The 15,859-nt window shown below is 40.2% G+C and overlaps 1 protein-coding gene across 1 annotated transcript in view; it reads left to right on the top strand.

Moving 5' to 3' along the window:
- ARHGAP15 (Rho GTPase activating protein 15) overlaps positions 1 to 15,859 on the top strand; it is a 369,524-nt gene that overhangs the window by 210,310 nt on the left and 143,355 nt on the right. Inside the window, exon 9 of the mRNA XM_009907693.2 lies at positions 8,662 to 8,760. Within this exon, the coding sequence (XP_009905995.1) occupies positions 8,662 to 8,760 (99 nt within the window). The remainder of the gene's footprint in view (positions 1 to 8,661; positions 8,761 to 15,859) is intronic.

Genomic DNA, 15,859 nt, shown 5'->3' with positions numbered 1-15,859 from the left:
TTAAGGTGGGAAGTTCACTTAAACACAGTTCTGTGCTCTGTTCGTGGCTGATGTGTGCACACTTGGCCCGAAGACTCGACACATTTCTCCACATTAACCAAATTTGGGAATACAGCCTTGAAAATTAAATAGCAGTTTGATCTCCTGGGGTACTTTGTTCTGCCAACACTGCTATCAAAAAAAATCTAGAAACTATGTGATTGTCATTTAACTCTTCGCAAAACTTCGGCTGTGTCGGATGCAGCACTTAGCCGTGTGGTAAATAAAGTAGTTAACAAATGAGAAGAATAAGGAGGATAATAATCAAGCAGGCAAATGCAGCAGACCAGAGTGTAAATGTTAGCTGCATGTTGATCTGAAAATGAAGATGTGTCAATGCTTTACATGACAAGAAGTTATTTTTGTCAGCACTGTCCCATTTGCTTTCTAGTCCTTTGCTTAAAAGAAGCCAGAATGGGAACAGCATGTTGGCTTCATTCATTGACAGGGGCTGGTGATGGGACAGTTTCATAGAATCATAGAATCAACCAAGTTGGAAAAGACCTTTGAGATCATTGAGTCCAACCTATGACCTAATACTTAACACCTCCTGACAACTAAACCATGGCTACAAGTGCCACATCCAATCCTCTTTTGAATGCCCCCAGGGACAGTGACTCCACCACCTCCCTGGGCAGCACATTCCAATGGCCAATTACTGTTTCTGGGAAGAACTTTCTCCTCACCTCCAGCCTAAATTTCCCCTGGTGCAGCTTGAGACTGTGTCCTCTTGTTCTGGTGCTGCTTGCCTACGAGAAGAGACCAACCCCCTCCTGGTTACAGCGTCCTTTCAGGTAGTTGTAGAGAGCAATAAGGTCTCCCCTGAGCCTCTTCTCCAGGCTAAACAACCCCAGCTCCCTCAGCCTCTCCTCATAGGGCTGTGCTCCAGACCTCTCCCCATCCTTGTTGCCCTTCTCTGGACATGTTCAAGTGTCTCAATGTCCTTCTTAAATTGAGGAGCCCAGAACTGGACATAGGACTCAAGGTATGGCCTAACCAGTGCTGAGTAGAGGGGCAGAATGACTTCCCTGCTTCTGCTGGCCACACTATTTCATGCTCCAGGGAGAGCGCTAATGAAGATCATCAGTTCCATCTCACTCCTGCTTGCACAAAATATCTTTGGTCTAGAAGCATTTTGAGCCATTCTTGAGATGATGTGCAGTACAGTGCTTTTGTGTGCTGGTTGTGGATGTTCACACACACAAAGCTAGGAGCAGTAAATAAGAGGCATGTTCCATCTCTGCCTTGTTAACAGTGTTATTGTGAGAATAACTCTGTCCAAATTTATATCCTAGGGCAGGGGTCCTCAGTTCCTTGTGTTTGAAATATTCTCAGAATTTACAGAATCTGCACTAATATGCTAGAAAAATAATGTATAAATCTTCTCTTTTTAAAACTACTTTATAGTCTATAATTGAACCTTGATCTTTATGTTTGAGCTTTGTCATGATTTAATAGTCCTCAAAATGAATTGCCAACCTTCAACTTGATATTGGCCTGCTGACTTCCTGATTTCTGAGCCTTTTTAGTCCACCACCAAAAAAAAAGGGGAAAAAAAGCTTCTGTGAAACTGTGATTTTCAAGCCATGATGGTTGTGTTGGTAATAGACTAAATAAACTTTCAGTAAATGGCAAAAAAAAAAAAAAGCATGTGTAACAACTTAGCATAAATAACACTGTGGGAAATGAGGAAAATGCAGCTGGCAAGAAATTAACCTTAAGCTTTTTGGAAGTGGATTTTTATTTTCTGGGTTTGGCTGTTTGTGTCCCCCCTGCCCCAAAAGCTAGACACCAAAGGGACTTCACTGAATTTATTCTGTAAGGTAAGGCAAAAACTTCACTGAATTTATTCCATAAGTTAAGGCAAAAACCAAAACCAGCATAAAAATTGGAATGGTTACAACAGTTTCAAGATGAAAATAAAAGCCACTCAATTGCTAGTGAAAGGAACTAGCTGTGATTTGGCTTGATAGCCTATAGAACAGGACTCAGCATATGTTGGTGGTTGTGCAGATAGCAGCACAGACCATTTTATTTCCAGACACGGGAAAAATGTCTTTATTGTCTCATATATCTCAGTGGACTTTGGAGTCGTTCATTTCAATGACTGTAATGTTCATGAGATGTCCAAAAGAGCAGATTAAGGCCTACCTTTGATGGTTTATGTAATTCTTTGGGGTTGTGCAGGAATTTAGCAAGGGGTCTGGTGTCCAGAATAACTTAGGGAAAGTTAGGAGATGTTTCCTTGGACTTGCAGAGACAGTGAGCCACAAGGGTATTTCTTTCTTTCCTCAACCGCTACCATAGACATTTGGAAGTACATTTCTCAAGCCTTGTGGATGGCCAAACACTGGTCAAAGTGTTTTATCCTTTGACACAATGGTCAGAATGTAACTCAGATAATCTTTGGAATTTTGAGGAGTAGAGCAGACATGTTAAAATAGACCAATGTCTGCAAGACTTCTGATTTTCCCCCTCTATTCTGCTCTGGTGAGACCCCACCTGGAGCACTGTGTCCAGTTCTGGAGCCCCTATTACAGGAAGGATCTGGAGGTGCTGGAAAGTGTCCAGAGAAGGGCCACGAGGATGAGTAGAGGGCTGGAGCTGCTCTGCTATGAGGACAGACTGAGCGAGTTGGGACTGTTCAGTCTGGAGAAGAGACGGCTCTGAGGAGACCTAATTGTGGCCTTCCAGGATCTGAGGGGGGCTACAAGAAAGATGGGGAGGGACTTTTGAGGGTGTCAGGGAGTGATAGGACTGGGGGGAATGGAAAAAAACTAGAAACAGGTAGATTCAGATTGGATGTTAGGAAGAAGTTCTTCCCCATGAGGGTGGTGAGAGACTGGTACAGGTTGCTCAGGGAGGTGGTGGAAGCCTCATCCCTGGAGGGTTTTAAGGCCAGGCTGGATGTGGCTGTGAGCAACCTGCTGTAGTGTGAGGTGTCCCTGCCCATGGCAGGGGGCTTGGAACTGGATGATCCTTGAGGTCCCTTTCAACCCTGACAATTCTATGATTCTATGATTTTCCCCTTTTCTGAGGATCTGAAACAAATCTGGTAGCTCATGTGTCACTTAATAGTAACTGTTCACAAATGTAATAATTTTTGTATTTTTTATTTAATTGATGACCAGCACAGATCAGTGATGTGTAGTAAATCTCCAAGTTAAAAGGACTGGCAAGATTCCCAGATAGCATAAATCAGGGGAGCTCCACTGACAACCTTGCTGACTTCAGTAGCTGAGGACCTGGCCCACTTACTCTGAAAGTGTCATGGCATTACTTGGAGCCCAGTCTGGGATCAGCATAACTTTAATGTCTGACTTAATATTGTCTGACTCCACAGAGTGAGCAGCTAGAAGAAGTCACCTTTTACAACATGCCCCTTTTCAAGCACATTCTGTCCCTCTCCAAAGAATCCACTGCTGCGGTGCCTACTGTTCTCTCTCCCTCTCTCCTACTGTTCTCTCTCTATGTACATCCCTCTTTTATTTTGCCTTTTTATTCTGCCTCTCCCTTTTCCCTCCCAACCTTCAAACAGATACAACCCAAACAGGCACTTTAGATGTTGATGCAAATCTCTGCTAATCCAGCAGCCCAAACCCAGATGTGGCAGAGTTAATTCTGCTCCTGGAAGGCAGAGAATTGCATAGACATGATTCAGGTTTCTGAAAACTTGGACATTACACCACTATACCTTCTCTCATGTCAGAATTTGAACTTCACCCTGGGAAGTGAGAATATTAGCCATGGCCTTCCCTGTTTCTTTCTTTTTTTTTTTTTTTTTAATAAGAAACACTAAAGCATGGGTTCCATCCAAGTGTGGCCACATCTCATCTCTGTGCACCAAACCCAGTTAAACAATGGGATTCTTAGTGAGGATGTGGCTTCAGTGATTTTGTTTTAATTGTTTCTTTTCCAGAAGTATTGTCTCCCATAGACTAGATTTCTGCAGCTCAAAATTAGTGGCTTTCCTGCAGCCTGCTAGAGCCACTCAAAAAAAAAAAAGTAGCACTGTCAGGCTGAGAGAAATCTTGAAGCTCACCAGAACAAGCAATTCACTGCAGCTGTAATCATCATTTTATATTATACAACTTGCAAATGTCCATTCCCTCCTCTTCTGGTGTCTCATTTTATCTCCATGTGCAAAGCTGTCACACACCCCACCAGCTCAAATAGAGAGCTTAATGTGCAGATATCAGGGAGGTGTAATGTAAACCATACCACCAAACATATTATGAATATATTGCTCTTCTTAAAAATGCTTGTTGGTTTTTCATACTACACTATTGACTAACTGTCTGTGTTTGATGTATGGTTTACCAGCCTGATGTAGACTTATGGTTAGAGCTTAACTTGTTAGTTCTGCTTTTGCAGCCAATTCAGAATAACTACAGATGCCCCAAGATATTAAAATTGACTGCTCAAATGGACTCAGTGTGGGAGTTTCATTGGTTTTAAATTGATAACAGCTGAAAGAGTGAATGATTAAAGCTGTATATGGGCATAGTATGCAGCTCCTTTTGTACAAGCTCTTGTGAACAGAATCCACTGGATGGGAATTGCCTTTGTTCTAATAAAAGATATTTCTGAACAATTGTTAGCTTAAATTTTTAAATGATGAAACAAGAGCACTTCAGGAGCCTGTGGAGGAAATAATTCCTGAGAAACTGGAATAACTCTGAGAAGATAAAGTGGATTTCTATTCAGAGGGGAGCATTTAAAGTTAAGTAGCATTCCATAAGGTGGTAATTGTGTCTATTTCCCAGGCATTTGAGTTAAATAAGCTGGATAGGAAACATAAACTGTCATAACAGGAGGTTAGGGGTGTTGTGTACTTCTTTTTTCTTTCTTTGTTTTTTTTTTTCTCTCTTTTTTTTTTTTCCAAGTCATAAAAAATGAAGTTTTGAAGGGCCTTATCACAAATAAATCAAACAAAGGTTTCTTTTTGCTTCTTTTATCCCTTTGGGAGCAATTTTTATTTTTCTGAAAGCAAATGTCCTGAATAGTTTCCCCTTCAACTAGTTTATAAATATCTATGCACACCTATAAAAGAGTAAGAAAACAATATTTTAATCTTAGTCACACATAAATCTAGTTTACAAAAGTTAGTAATTTGCCATTTTTGCATTTCCTTGTCTTCAAAACACTGCACAAACAAGCCTTAACTTGAAATTTCCTCCAATATCCTTGTGACCTCTCAGAGGGTAAGTATGGCAGTGTCACTGCTGCCATTCCCATGTTTATGCACAGAAACAGATCCAGCCAAAAGAGAAAAAAAAATAAAAAATCAATTGACTAGTGAGAGTTTGAGTTTGTTTGAGTTCAGGAGCATCCAGAATTCAGAGTATTTTGATGACTCATGGGATCATGACCTTACAAATACAGATGAATGTCTAGAAGAGGGGAAAGAAAACCCATCCAAAGCAGCTGTGCGTCGCTGTTTTACCAGAGTCTCTCTTGATGCCCAGCAACACTTACTGCTGGTTTGCTACCCCTTCCATGCAAGACAAAAGTCCTGAGTGCCTGTTTTCTAAGGAGGTGATTTAGAGCTTAACTTCAGGATACAGAATGTGACACTGAAAGGTATATAAAATGAGTTTAAATGTTTTGCTGATGATACAGAAGAGGCACCTAGAAAAGAAGTAGTGGACTAGTTGAGAAAGGCATTCCAGCTTCCAGCCTTTTCAAAGTTTCTTCCCAGGAAAACCAAATATTTAACATTTCTACTGGAGATTGGAAAAGTAACTGCAAAATAATCCTAGAAGTTGGTCATAAAATGATTATAATAGAGGAAGAGAAACTGCTGAACACCCACAAATTAATTCTGTTTCAGTTCTTCCTGCGCTGCCATCCAAACAAAGTGCAGTTCTTTGCCTCTTCTACTTCTGAAATTGTTTACACGTGTCTTTGTCCACTAAAAAAGATGCATTTTTTTTTACTTCTCTTTACCATAATTTACAGTGGGGACCATTCCATATTATGCAAAGAATTTGACAGGTCTTTGCTGAAATTTTAACGAACAATTAAGATGTCAAAAGAGGAAGTGCTAGTACATTTTAATCATAAATCTCTGTATATATAATTACCACTGAAGGCAGCTATAAATGTTTTATGAAGAAAATGTAACCAGACTGTGCTTTGTCAGAAACATAACCCCCAAACATGTAACAGACTGTTCGCTAATGCTTAACGCCACACATGCACGCAACCTTCCTCTGTGCAGCTCTGTGAACCCAGTCCTCCAGCCCTTCTGCAGCCCAAACTCCAACTAACTTAAATTCAGGCTTTGAAGTACTCCTCCAGAATGCAGATCACATGCCTTGGGAAGTGCTGGAGTAGACTTCCTTGATGCATATCAAGAAGTCCAAACCATCCCGTGCACCTTGTTCCCCTGATTGTTCCCTGCTCTGGGGTGTTTGGGAAAGAAAAGGCAGTAGAGTTGTTCTTGAAATCTGAGGTTAGTAAGAAATAGTATTGAATAATGACAGTGAACAACTCACAGAGAGAGTTGTTAGCCATTGGAATGTGCTGCCCAGGAAGGTGGTAGAGTCGCCGTCCCTGGAGGTGTTTGAGGGGATTGGACGTGGCACTTGGTGCCATGGTCTAGTAGGCATGAGGTCTTGGGTGACAGGTTGGACTTGATGATCTTTGGGGTCTTTTCCAACATTGTTGATTCTATGATTCTTTGAAAGTGAAGTTCTGTACAAAGCAGAAAATGGACAAGTGGAGATTTTGCCTCAAAGATAACAGTGGAATGCACTAGGACTGACTGTGACTCCACTCTGCCCTAGTCAGGCCTCGTCTGGAGTCTAGTTCTGGGCTTCTCAGTTCAAGAGAGACAGGGACCTACTGGAGAGAGTCCAACAGAGACTATGAGGATGATTAAGGGAATAGAGCATCTCTCTTATGAGGAAAGGCTGAGAAACCTGGGGCTGTTTAGGCTGGAGAAGAGAAGGCTTAGGGGGGATCTGGTCAATGTTTACAAACACATTAAGGGTAGGTATTGAGAAGATGGAGCCAGTCTCTTTTCACTGGTGGTCAGTGATAGGACAAGTCACAACAGATACAAACTGAAATACAAGAAGTTCTGCCTCAACATGAGGAAAAACTTCTTTACTTTGAGGGTGATGAATGAGCTGCCCAGATATGAGACTCAAAACCAACCTGGATGCACTCCTGTATTGCCTGTCTTAAGTGAACCTTAAGAGGACAGAGTCTCAAACTGTGCCAGGGGAGGTTTAGGCTAGATGTTAGGAAGAAGTGCTCCATAGAAATAGTGATTGCCAATTGGAATGGGCTGCCCAGGGAGGTGGTGGAGTCACCATCACTGGAGGAAGGTGGGGTGCTTGGTGCCACAGTTTAGTTGATTAACGTTGGATGATAGGTTGGACTCGATGATCTCAAAGGTCTCTTCCAACCTGATTAATTCTATTCTGTTTTGGCAGGAGGGTTGGACTAGATGGTCCCTAGGAGTCCCTTCCAACCCTTACCTTTCTGTGAAATATCCAGTGTCTTGTGAGCTGTAGAGGAAAGCAGAAGCTCCTTCTCTTAAGTGAGCAGGGCTTGTTGGGTTTGCTGTGCAGAGCCCAGGCTTATGCTAGAAGCCTTCAGCTGTCTATACAAAAATTTCCAGAGCCTCTAAGCCCATTTCCAAAATGCAGTACCCTGTTGAAATGCTATATGGAGACTGCCTCTTCAGATAAATTATGATAGCACATTCCTATTGTTTGAACATTTAACTGGCTCCTATTGAGTAGTTTCTCTCTTCTATTTGATTCATTTTGATTCTAGCTGACAACATCCCCATTACTGATTGCTCTTTTCATAATTTCTCAGATGTATAGAGTGGAAATGAGGTGGAGGAGGCTAATTAGTAGTCTGAAGAGTTATAGAAATATGTTTTAAGATCAATATCCAAAGTTAATCAAAACTTTAAAATCATAGAAAACAACAGGCAGCATTAGCTAGTGAAATGGTTATTCATTAAGGAAGCAACACAAATAAACTTGGTGTAAGATTAAATCCTCCTTAAAGGCATCTAGTACCTTCTATTGTTTTATACGGGTAACTTGATGATAAAAATCCCACTCCTCTTGTCAAGGGAGATGAAACTGTGCTATGTCCTAATGATACAAACTAATGAAAACCTTGCACCCCTACAGCACTCTATGGCAAGAGTAAAACTGTATGCATGGAAGAGACAGGCTACCCACCAGTATGAGTTTCATGGCTGGACCAACAGTTCATATCATGTAGGATTTTGTATTCAACACAATGTGGAGATGTATCTCTAGAATGGCCTCCACTTTTTTATGACAGATTCAAGTAAACTCCAGAGACCTTCAAGCCTTAGAAAGGTCATGGTCAAGTTGTAAATTGCCATCGAGGTCTGAACCCAGGAGGGGTTACCAAGTGCTATGAGCAGCAGATACTGAGAGATTTGGTTTTGTGGTGGCAGAAGTTAATGACCACTAGGACTCAAAAAAGATTTGTTTCCAATTTTGTCCATCTTTGATAGCTGAGGCTTTAATTAATATATGGGCTCAGAAGAGAGAAAAATTCCAGTACTAATAATATAACTTAATGTATTTTCTTCCTTTTTTTTTTTTCCCCCAAATGTAGATCAAATTTTTGGCTCCCATTTGCACTTGGTTTGTGAGCACGAAAAATCTACAGTCCCCCAGTTCGTGCAACTGTGTATAAAAGCTGTTGAAAGAAGAGGTGAGTGCCTTAATATTTATTTTTTTTTCTCTATCAAAACTTTAGCCTTCTAACTCTGCTTGAATTGCCAGGGTAGAGAGGGAGCTCGGTTTGTAATGCAGTCATGAACTGAACTGTCTCGGTCTGTATCTTCATTTCCTTTATACGATAAGACACTAATAGAACCTCTTCAGGATGATTATTCCTTATGCTTTGTTTGACAAGTTGTTGTTTTAGTCTTTCTCTGGGCAAGCAAATGCTATGCATCAATAAAATGTCAGTAACTTCCATCCTGAAGTCTCTGGTGAGTGCAGAGCCAACACTTTTTTCCAAAGTCCTGAATTGTATTAAACCAAAATAAGCGTTCCAAGCGTGGCCATATTTTTATTTGCTTTTTAATGCTTGCAGGTGTCTAATTTTTTACTGCTATTTTTAAAAAGCCAGAATTCTGCTAAGGATATTGGAATGAGTATTCATCCTCATTAAAAGTTTTGATTAAGAAGGAGTTTCACAGTGTAAAAAAGATGCATTTAACACGGTTGCCTGCCTGCCTGCCTGCCTTTCTGCAGAGTGTATCTTCTCTCATTGAAGGTCATTTTCTTTGGAAGGTACATGCGGTAGATGCAGAATCTTAAAATGTATTGTATAAAAATGTGAGGCTTCATCACCATCTGTTACAAGTTTACAACTTGTTCCAGGGATCTGGGGAAACATATATCTTGCAAAAGATAGAAAATTTATTTTCAGAGGAAGGCTGGGTGAACCCATTGTCGCTGCCATGTACTGGAGGCTCAGAACAGGAGAACCAATGAAAAATAAAAAGACGCTTGGACCGTCAGCCACAAAGGAAAAGGCTGTTTTAATTCCATCATTGTTACCTGGGTTTATAGTGAAAGGTGCAATAAAACCACCCTGGAGTTTCAAACTCTGGGAAATTCATGCTTTAATTATACAGCAAAGAGAGCACTGGGATATTATTACTCCCAGAATGATTGGCAGGAAGTCAGGGAGAGACCAACAAACTGTAGATCGTTCAGTAGGGGGAGATAGTAGCATTGGATTTTGGAGGAAGGCTGGAGGCTGGATAAAGAAAGAGACAAAGAAAGGAGAGAAAAGTGTGAAGTGACTATTAATAGAGGAGGAATTGTGAGGAGAAATTCAGAACATGAAAAGGAAGGGCAGAGATTAGATTATAGAAATGCCACGCCATGCAGAACATGTCTAATTGACTGTTAGGTTACGATCATGGCGCGGGTTCTCCAAAAGATGCACTAGATATTTCATCCATGCTTTGTGGTATCTGACCAGTCCTCCAGCAGAAGCGAGGCCAGAGGTCTCTGCACTGCTGAGCTGTAATGGGAAAATCCAAGAAACCTAATTAGGTGTTTATTGTCCGTGTGATTATCAGAGAAATGCTCGCGGAAGAAAATGAAAATATCATTGTTTCCTCCAAGGAGTTCATCCTTGGGAGGGTTGCATTAATATTCTTCAGTTTCCTTCAGACTTGCTGTGACTTGAAGAATCTCCCCCTCTTCGTTACTCTAATGTGTAAACAAAAGCTAATCATGTGGCGTGAGATAAAAATTCCATTTTATGGCTGTATTTATGAGTTTAGATTTGATATGCATTTATAGTTTTTTTTCCTATTATCATTTTCTTGGATTAAGATGCTTGCATTTACTCACATTCTATTTACTCAGAGTGTTGTTTTTACTAAGTTCTGGCATAAACTATCTCAGGACAGCAGTAATTTATGTGAAGCTAAGTCCAATGTTTATGCAAGCTTCTGATGACATTTTATACCGGGGTTGGTATTAGGAAGCAGTATGTGGAGGTGCCAAGTCTCCCGGCATGACTGAGACTCAACAGATCTGAAGCCCTCCTCTTAATGGCCAGATATGCCTCCAGCCAAGATACTCAACTGCAGAGTCATGGGAAATACTTATGTACCAATTATGGGAAAGGCACATTTAATGAAAACTGTATGTTTACTTTCCTAGTCTTAGTAAGATGGCCTAGATACTCCGTACAGCTGGCATATTGGCTGGTGTAGAAAAGCCTTTTTTATTTTTTTTCCCCTTTTCCTATTTAGAAAATGGATCATCTACATACTGTAACTGTACCAGAAATGTTACTTGTGTGCTTCGATTAAGAGAAAAGGTGGGGGGGGAAATAATCAAACCCTTAGGAGATCAACCTTAAATGTCACTTACAAAACATTCCTAATTTGCTGAATGGTTGTCTTCTGAGTTACCAACTCCTGGGCTTAATTATGATCTACCTATGGATGCTTAGATTTGCTCTCCTGATTTTCATATATATTTTTTTAAACGTGATCACTGTGCACAGAAAGTCTAGCAGCCATCTGAATAAAGCACATTAATTAGTAGATTTTCCTGTGTAGATGAGGCTACGTACAATAGCCAACTGTAGTAATATTCTCCCACAGATTAAAAATGTAGAGGGTGTCATTAGCTGTTGGCACCGTTTCCTGTTTAGCTACACTGTTTTAAAATGAATATCTACATTGAAATCAAAGGAATTATTCTGCAATTATTTTGCTTCGACTTTGAGCAGATTTTTGGTCATTTCTCCCCTAGGCTATTGTTTGCTTATTCACCATTTCGGGACAGAGGTGCTTTATAAGGTTTGGCCTACAAATCCTCACACCATAATGGATATTTATCTATCTGACAAGGATTCACTTGTTCAAGAGTGAATTCCCTTTTTTTATTTTTTTCCCTTTCAGCTTCTTTTGTTATTTGTAGCTATTGAAATAGGGCTGGGAATCAGAAGGTCTTTCTACAACCATCATGAAGAGCTGGGAGTGGAGTTTAATAGAGAAAGTCAATGAAAATGTGCCAGTTCTTGTAAACTTGCAAGGCAATTGTCACATTTAATTTTCATTTTTAAGCAAGCTTAATTTTTTTTCTTCATTCTTCCTGTAGTAATTATTCATTCATAATTTTTGATGGGCTTCTTGTCTTGGCCTTTAGCTCTGCAGGCTTGTGCCACCAAAATCAGCAGGTTATAGGCAAAAAAAGTGTTGCACCCTTGGTGTCTAATCCAATATCCTGAACAGGAAAAAAACCCCAAAATTCCCATGGATATGGTGTGACCTGATGAGGACAGTTCTGAACCATGCAATGATCAGAAACACAGTTGCTACTCAAAACTTTCTTAATTTTCTACTTTCTCAGGGGCTTGCAGGGAAAATTTTTAATGAATCACTGCTTTTTCCATATGGTCTTTCACAATGTCATCAGTGCCTTCCTTTGGATGTACCTCAGGCTTTTCTGGGGCTTTTCAGGGCTGACCTGCCTTTTTCAATCTGTATTCCATGTGCTTTGTTCTCTCCAGAAAGTGTCTGATAGGTAGCCCCAGCACGGAGCTGAGTGGTGCAGCATGGAAAGCTTGGGACGATCCTCCCACTGTACTATAACTCACATGCAGTGCACTCCTGCCAAGGGTGGGGCCCATTGCAAGACTTTTGGTGTTTCTAGGCCAGATATTATTTCCAGTCATTTCTTGAGTTGCCTACTTATTTTGCTATCCATGACCCTTTCAAAGTCCTGAGTGAGGTGGGTTTTTTTGCATTTACTTTTTTCTTCAAACATGTGAAAGGCATGAGCAGAACACATAAAAAACTACAACCAATATCAGCCTGCCTTGTACCTAAGCAAAATGCCATCCAGTACTTCCCAAAGTGCTGTTTTATCCTGTGAAAAAAGTCTGATACTAAACTCTTTTCCAGGGATGATCATTTTTCTGTGTGTCTAATGATGAAGTAAAGGAACACCCCCAGGCAGTCAGGATCCTAAACCTACTGAGGGTATCCAGGGTGGTTTAGATTTGGTAAAGAAATACAAGACTAATGCTCCGGGGAAAGAGAATTTAACTTCCATCTCTCTTTTGAAACGTCCTTCATCCTCTCCCTCCGTTCCCAAAACCAAGTTACTGTTCTCAGAATCAACCTAAATGACTTGAAAAATGCCACTGCAGGCAGCCAAGCTGGTGATTACAGGTACCATTTCCATTCTGAACTGGACATTGCAGACATTGTTTTCCGTTGCTTTTCTTGGAGCACAGGATGCTCTGACAGGAACGATACACAAAATTACATATTTGATTCAATGCCTAAAAGCCACCCTGGGATCCATAACCTTCCTTAAAGATTTAAGAAAGACCTTTAGTCCACTTCTGAGAAGGTTCTTAGCTTAGAAAACTTTATCTTTCAACTTTACTTCTTAGCAGCTGTTATGTTTTTTTGCTGTCGTTTGTTTGACAGGATCCAGTTATAGGTTCCGATGTCTGTTTAAAGAAACAGGGAGGTTGTTGGCTTTAAAATTCCCTTACTGCTTGTGTGTTCAACATTTTCCCAGGCTTTTCTACATAGTTTGCCAAGGAAAGGGACTGACCTTTTGTAGCAAACACTTTTTCATTTCTAAATGCTCACTTTGATTTTTGTCCCATTTTATGCTCATTCCAAACTGTTTACAACCCACTAAAAATGACTGTGAATTATATGTTTGTGTAATGGATTCCTTTTGTGGTCGGAGTGGAATGTTTACTTTGAACAATTAGTTATCTTTGGGCAGATTATAGTGACCTGGAAAAAAAAAAAAAAAGGATGGCTAAAATTATTATAGTACCTTAACCATTTCCTTTTGTTATCTTCTCTGTTTGTCCAATGTATTATTTACTGGGTTTCATTGCCCTGAGCCCCAGAGAGCAAATCATGTTAAATAAGTACAGTGACAAAGAAATCCCCAAAGCAGAAGGCTTTTGGACTGAGGAGGGGTGGCTGATCTGCAGTGAGGCTTCAGAAGTGACCACCAGGCACTTAGAGATGGGTGTGCAATTAAGAAGACATGATTCTGGAAGAAGTCTTAAACGTGAAGATTTCCCAAAGGTGTCCAAAGTTTGACACCCCAAAGCACCTAAAATCAAGACTTGGTTTGGCTTTAATGTCCATAGCTGTGTTTTGGTTGTGCATATCGTTGGAGACATGCACAGGCACAAAGTCTCATGCCACAGAATATGCAGTGTTTAAGGGAGAAAATGTCTTTATGGGCAAAGATAAACTACCTTATGGGATGTAGTAAAGAAATGCAGTCATCTCGATGGAGAGAAATGAAGATAAAAATGGTATTTTAAACTACCTCACCTCCCGAATGCCATGCTGCCCTGTGACAGAAGGTTATGTCCCTTTCATCAGTTTTATCTCTTAATCTAAAAGCTAAAGTGCAGCTAAAAGCATTTTAAAACCTATTTGTAAAAAAAAAAAAAAAAAAAAGAAAAAAAAAGAAAAAGAAAGTGATATTTCATTACCTTCTAAATCATAGCACGCTTAAAAGGTAGTCAGTATTCTGGTAGAAAGTTTACATGGAGGAGAGTTCACTTATCTCAAGGAGTTCAGCAAAGAGGAAATGAGTTTTAAAAAATATAAAGCCTTGTGAATATATTTCTGTAGCTAGGGAGGAGAAAGACAAAAAAAACCCCAACAAACCCAAACAACTGAGTTTTAAAAGAATTTAATGGTATCTCATTTTCTAATGGAAGAAAAGACTGCAGAAGAATGGAAAGAAAAATCCCAAACACCTCTTAAAGTTGCTGACTCCCATACTGGGGTCACTGTCTTGCTGTAGTTGGTAGATTATTGGAGCATAGTGGGGATGCAGAAGGCAAGGCCTGTGCAGCCAAGACATGTATTAATAGCCACTATATATAACCTCTATCAGCTCATATCCCTATATGTATTGTAATGCTCCATATTATTAGATCTGCCTTCAACAACTTGCTCCTCGAGGGTGTATTTAGCTTAAAGCTTCCTGGTGTTTGGTTTATTTTATTTTATTTTATTATTATTCTATGTATTTGCTTCTCAAAACCAATTCTTTCCCATTCCTGAGGACCTGGAGAAAGCAGAAAGTACAGGGTAGTTTTGCCAGAGTATGCTCACCACCATCTTTGAGCTTCCACTGCAGCATTCCTGGGCTACTTCCCAGCACGATTAGACCAAACCCATCAAGGGGTGGCATAAAGGATTTGTTCTGGCAAGCTTTCCTTGAGAAGAAGGGAAGCCTCAGGAGACTGACCTATCCTCTGCTGGTTTATATTCCTGTCTGTGTGCAGGATCATTCTCCAACAGCACTTGGCCCCTGCACAACCACTGAAATGTGTTTTATTTGTGTTTTCTCTCTGTCGCATCTTTTTGCATAGTTCTCTACCCTCAGAGCCAAGGAATTGTTCATGAACAGCAGTTTGTTTCCTACAAGCTCATTCAGTGAATTTCAGTACTTATATTCCTCTGGAAAGGTATTTTCCCAACTTTTTTTCTTCTTCTTTCCCATCTCCCAGGCCTACACATGCTTCCTTGCTCACTCTGATATAATTTCACATACTGTTTCCAGCGGCTTTAGAATTCAGTACCCTGAAAGTACAGAGATCATATTGCTCTACCAAATGATCTGAGCTCCCAGTTCTGCTAATTTTGTACTGTTCATTCTTTCCCACTTTGGGCTAATCTATTATGCTTGGATCCAGGCACGCACTAAAAGCTAATACTTCCATGAAGAATGTGCAATTTGTACTGTTTAGCTTGTGATGAGATTCCTGAAGGCTTTTATGATTCTATCTTGTTCCAAGGAGGCTTCTGCTCCCCACTTTTATATGTGCTGAATTATTATTATTATTAAAAAAAAAAAAGATAAACAAAACAATAGGGGGAAAAAACTACACACACACACACACACACAAATATCCAGCAGTTCAGCAGATAAAACCATTTTACCAAGCAGTTCTAGAGGGCTGAAGAAAATTGTTTGCGAGGGCATTGAACTATGTTTACTTTAAAGTGGCCCAGAAGCATAAACTTAAACATGGAGATGAATGCAGCATCAAACAACAAAGTTCTGAGAAAAGCCCTTAAAAGTTTGTGATTTAAAATGGTTTGGGCTTTGTTTTTTTCCTTTGTTTTTTAAAAATCCTTCTTTTGAGTAGAAATGAAGACTGTCTGAATCGAGTGCAAACATATTGGCATGCTTTCCTCAACCATTTCTGTCTTCAGGCTCAGGCAATCCCACTCTAGCCACCTTTCTTAGAGGAAGAGCCAGTTAAT

Source organism: Dryobates pubescens, chromosome 2 (genome assembly GCF_014839835.1).
Source record: "Dryobates pubescens isolate bDryPub1 chromosome 2, bDryPub1.pri, whole genome shotgun sequence".
In the NCBI taxonomy this organism is placed as follows: Eukaryota; Metazoa; Chordata; class Aves; order Piciformes; family Picidae; genus Dryobates; species Dryobates pubescens.
Note: the sequence above shows the minus strand (reverse complement) of the source record. Positions and strands in the feature narration are given on the sequence as shown.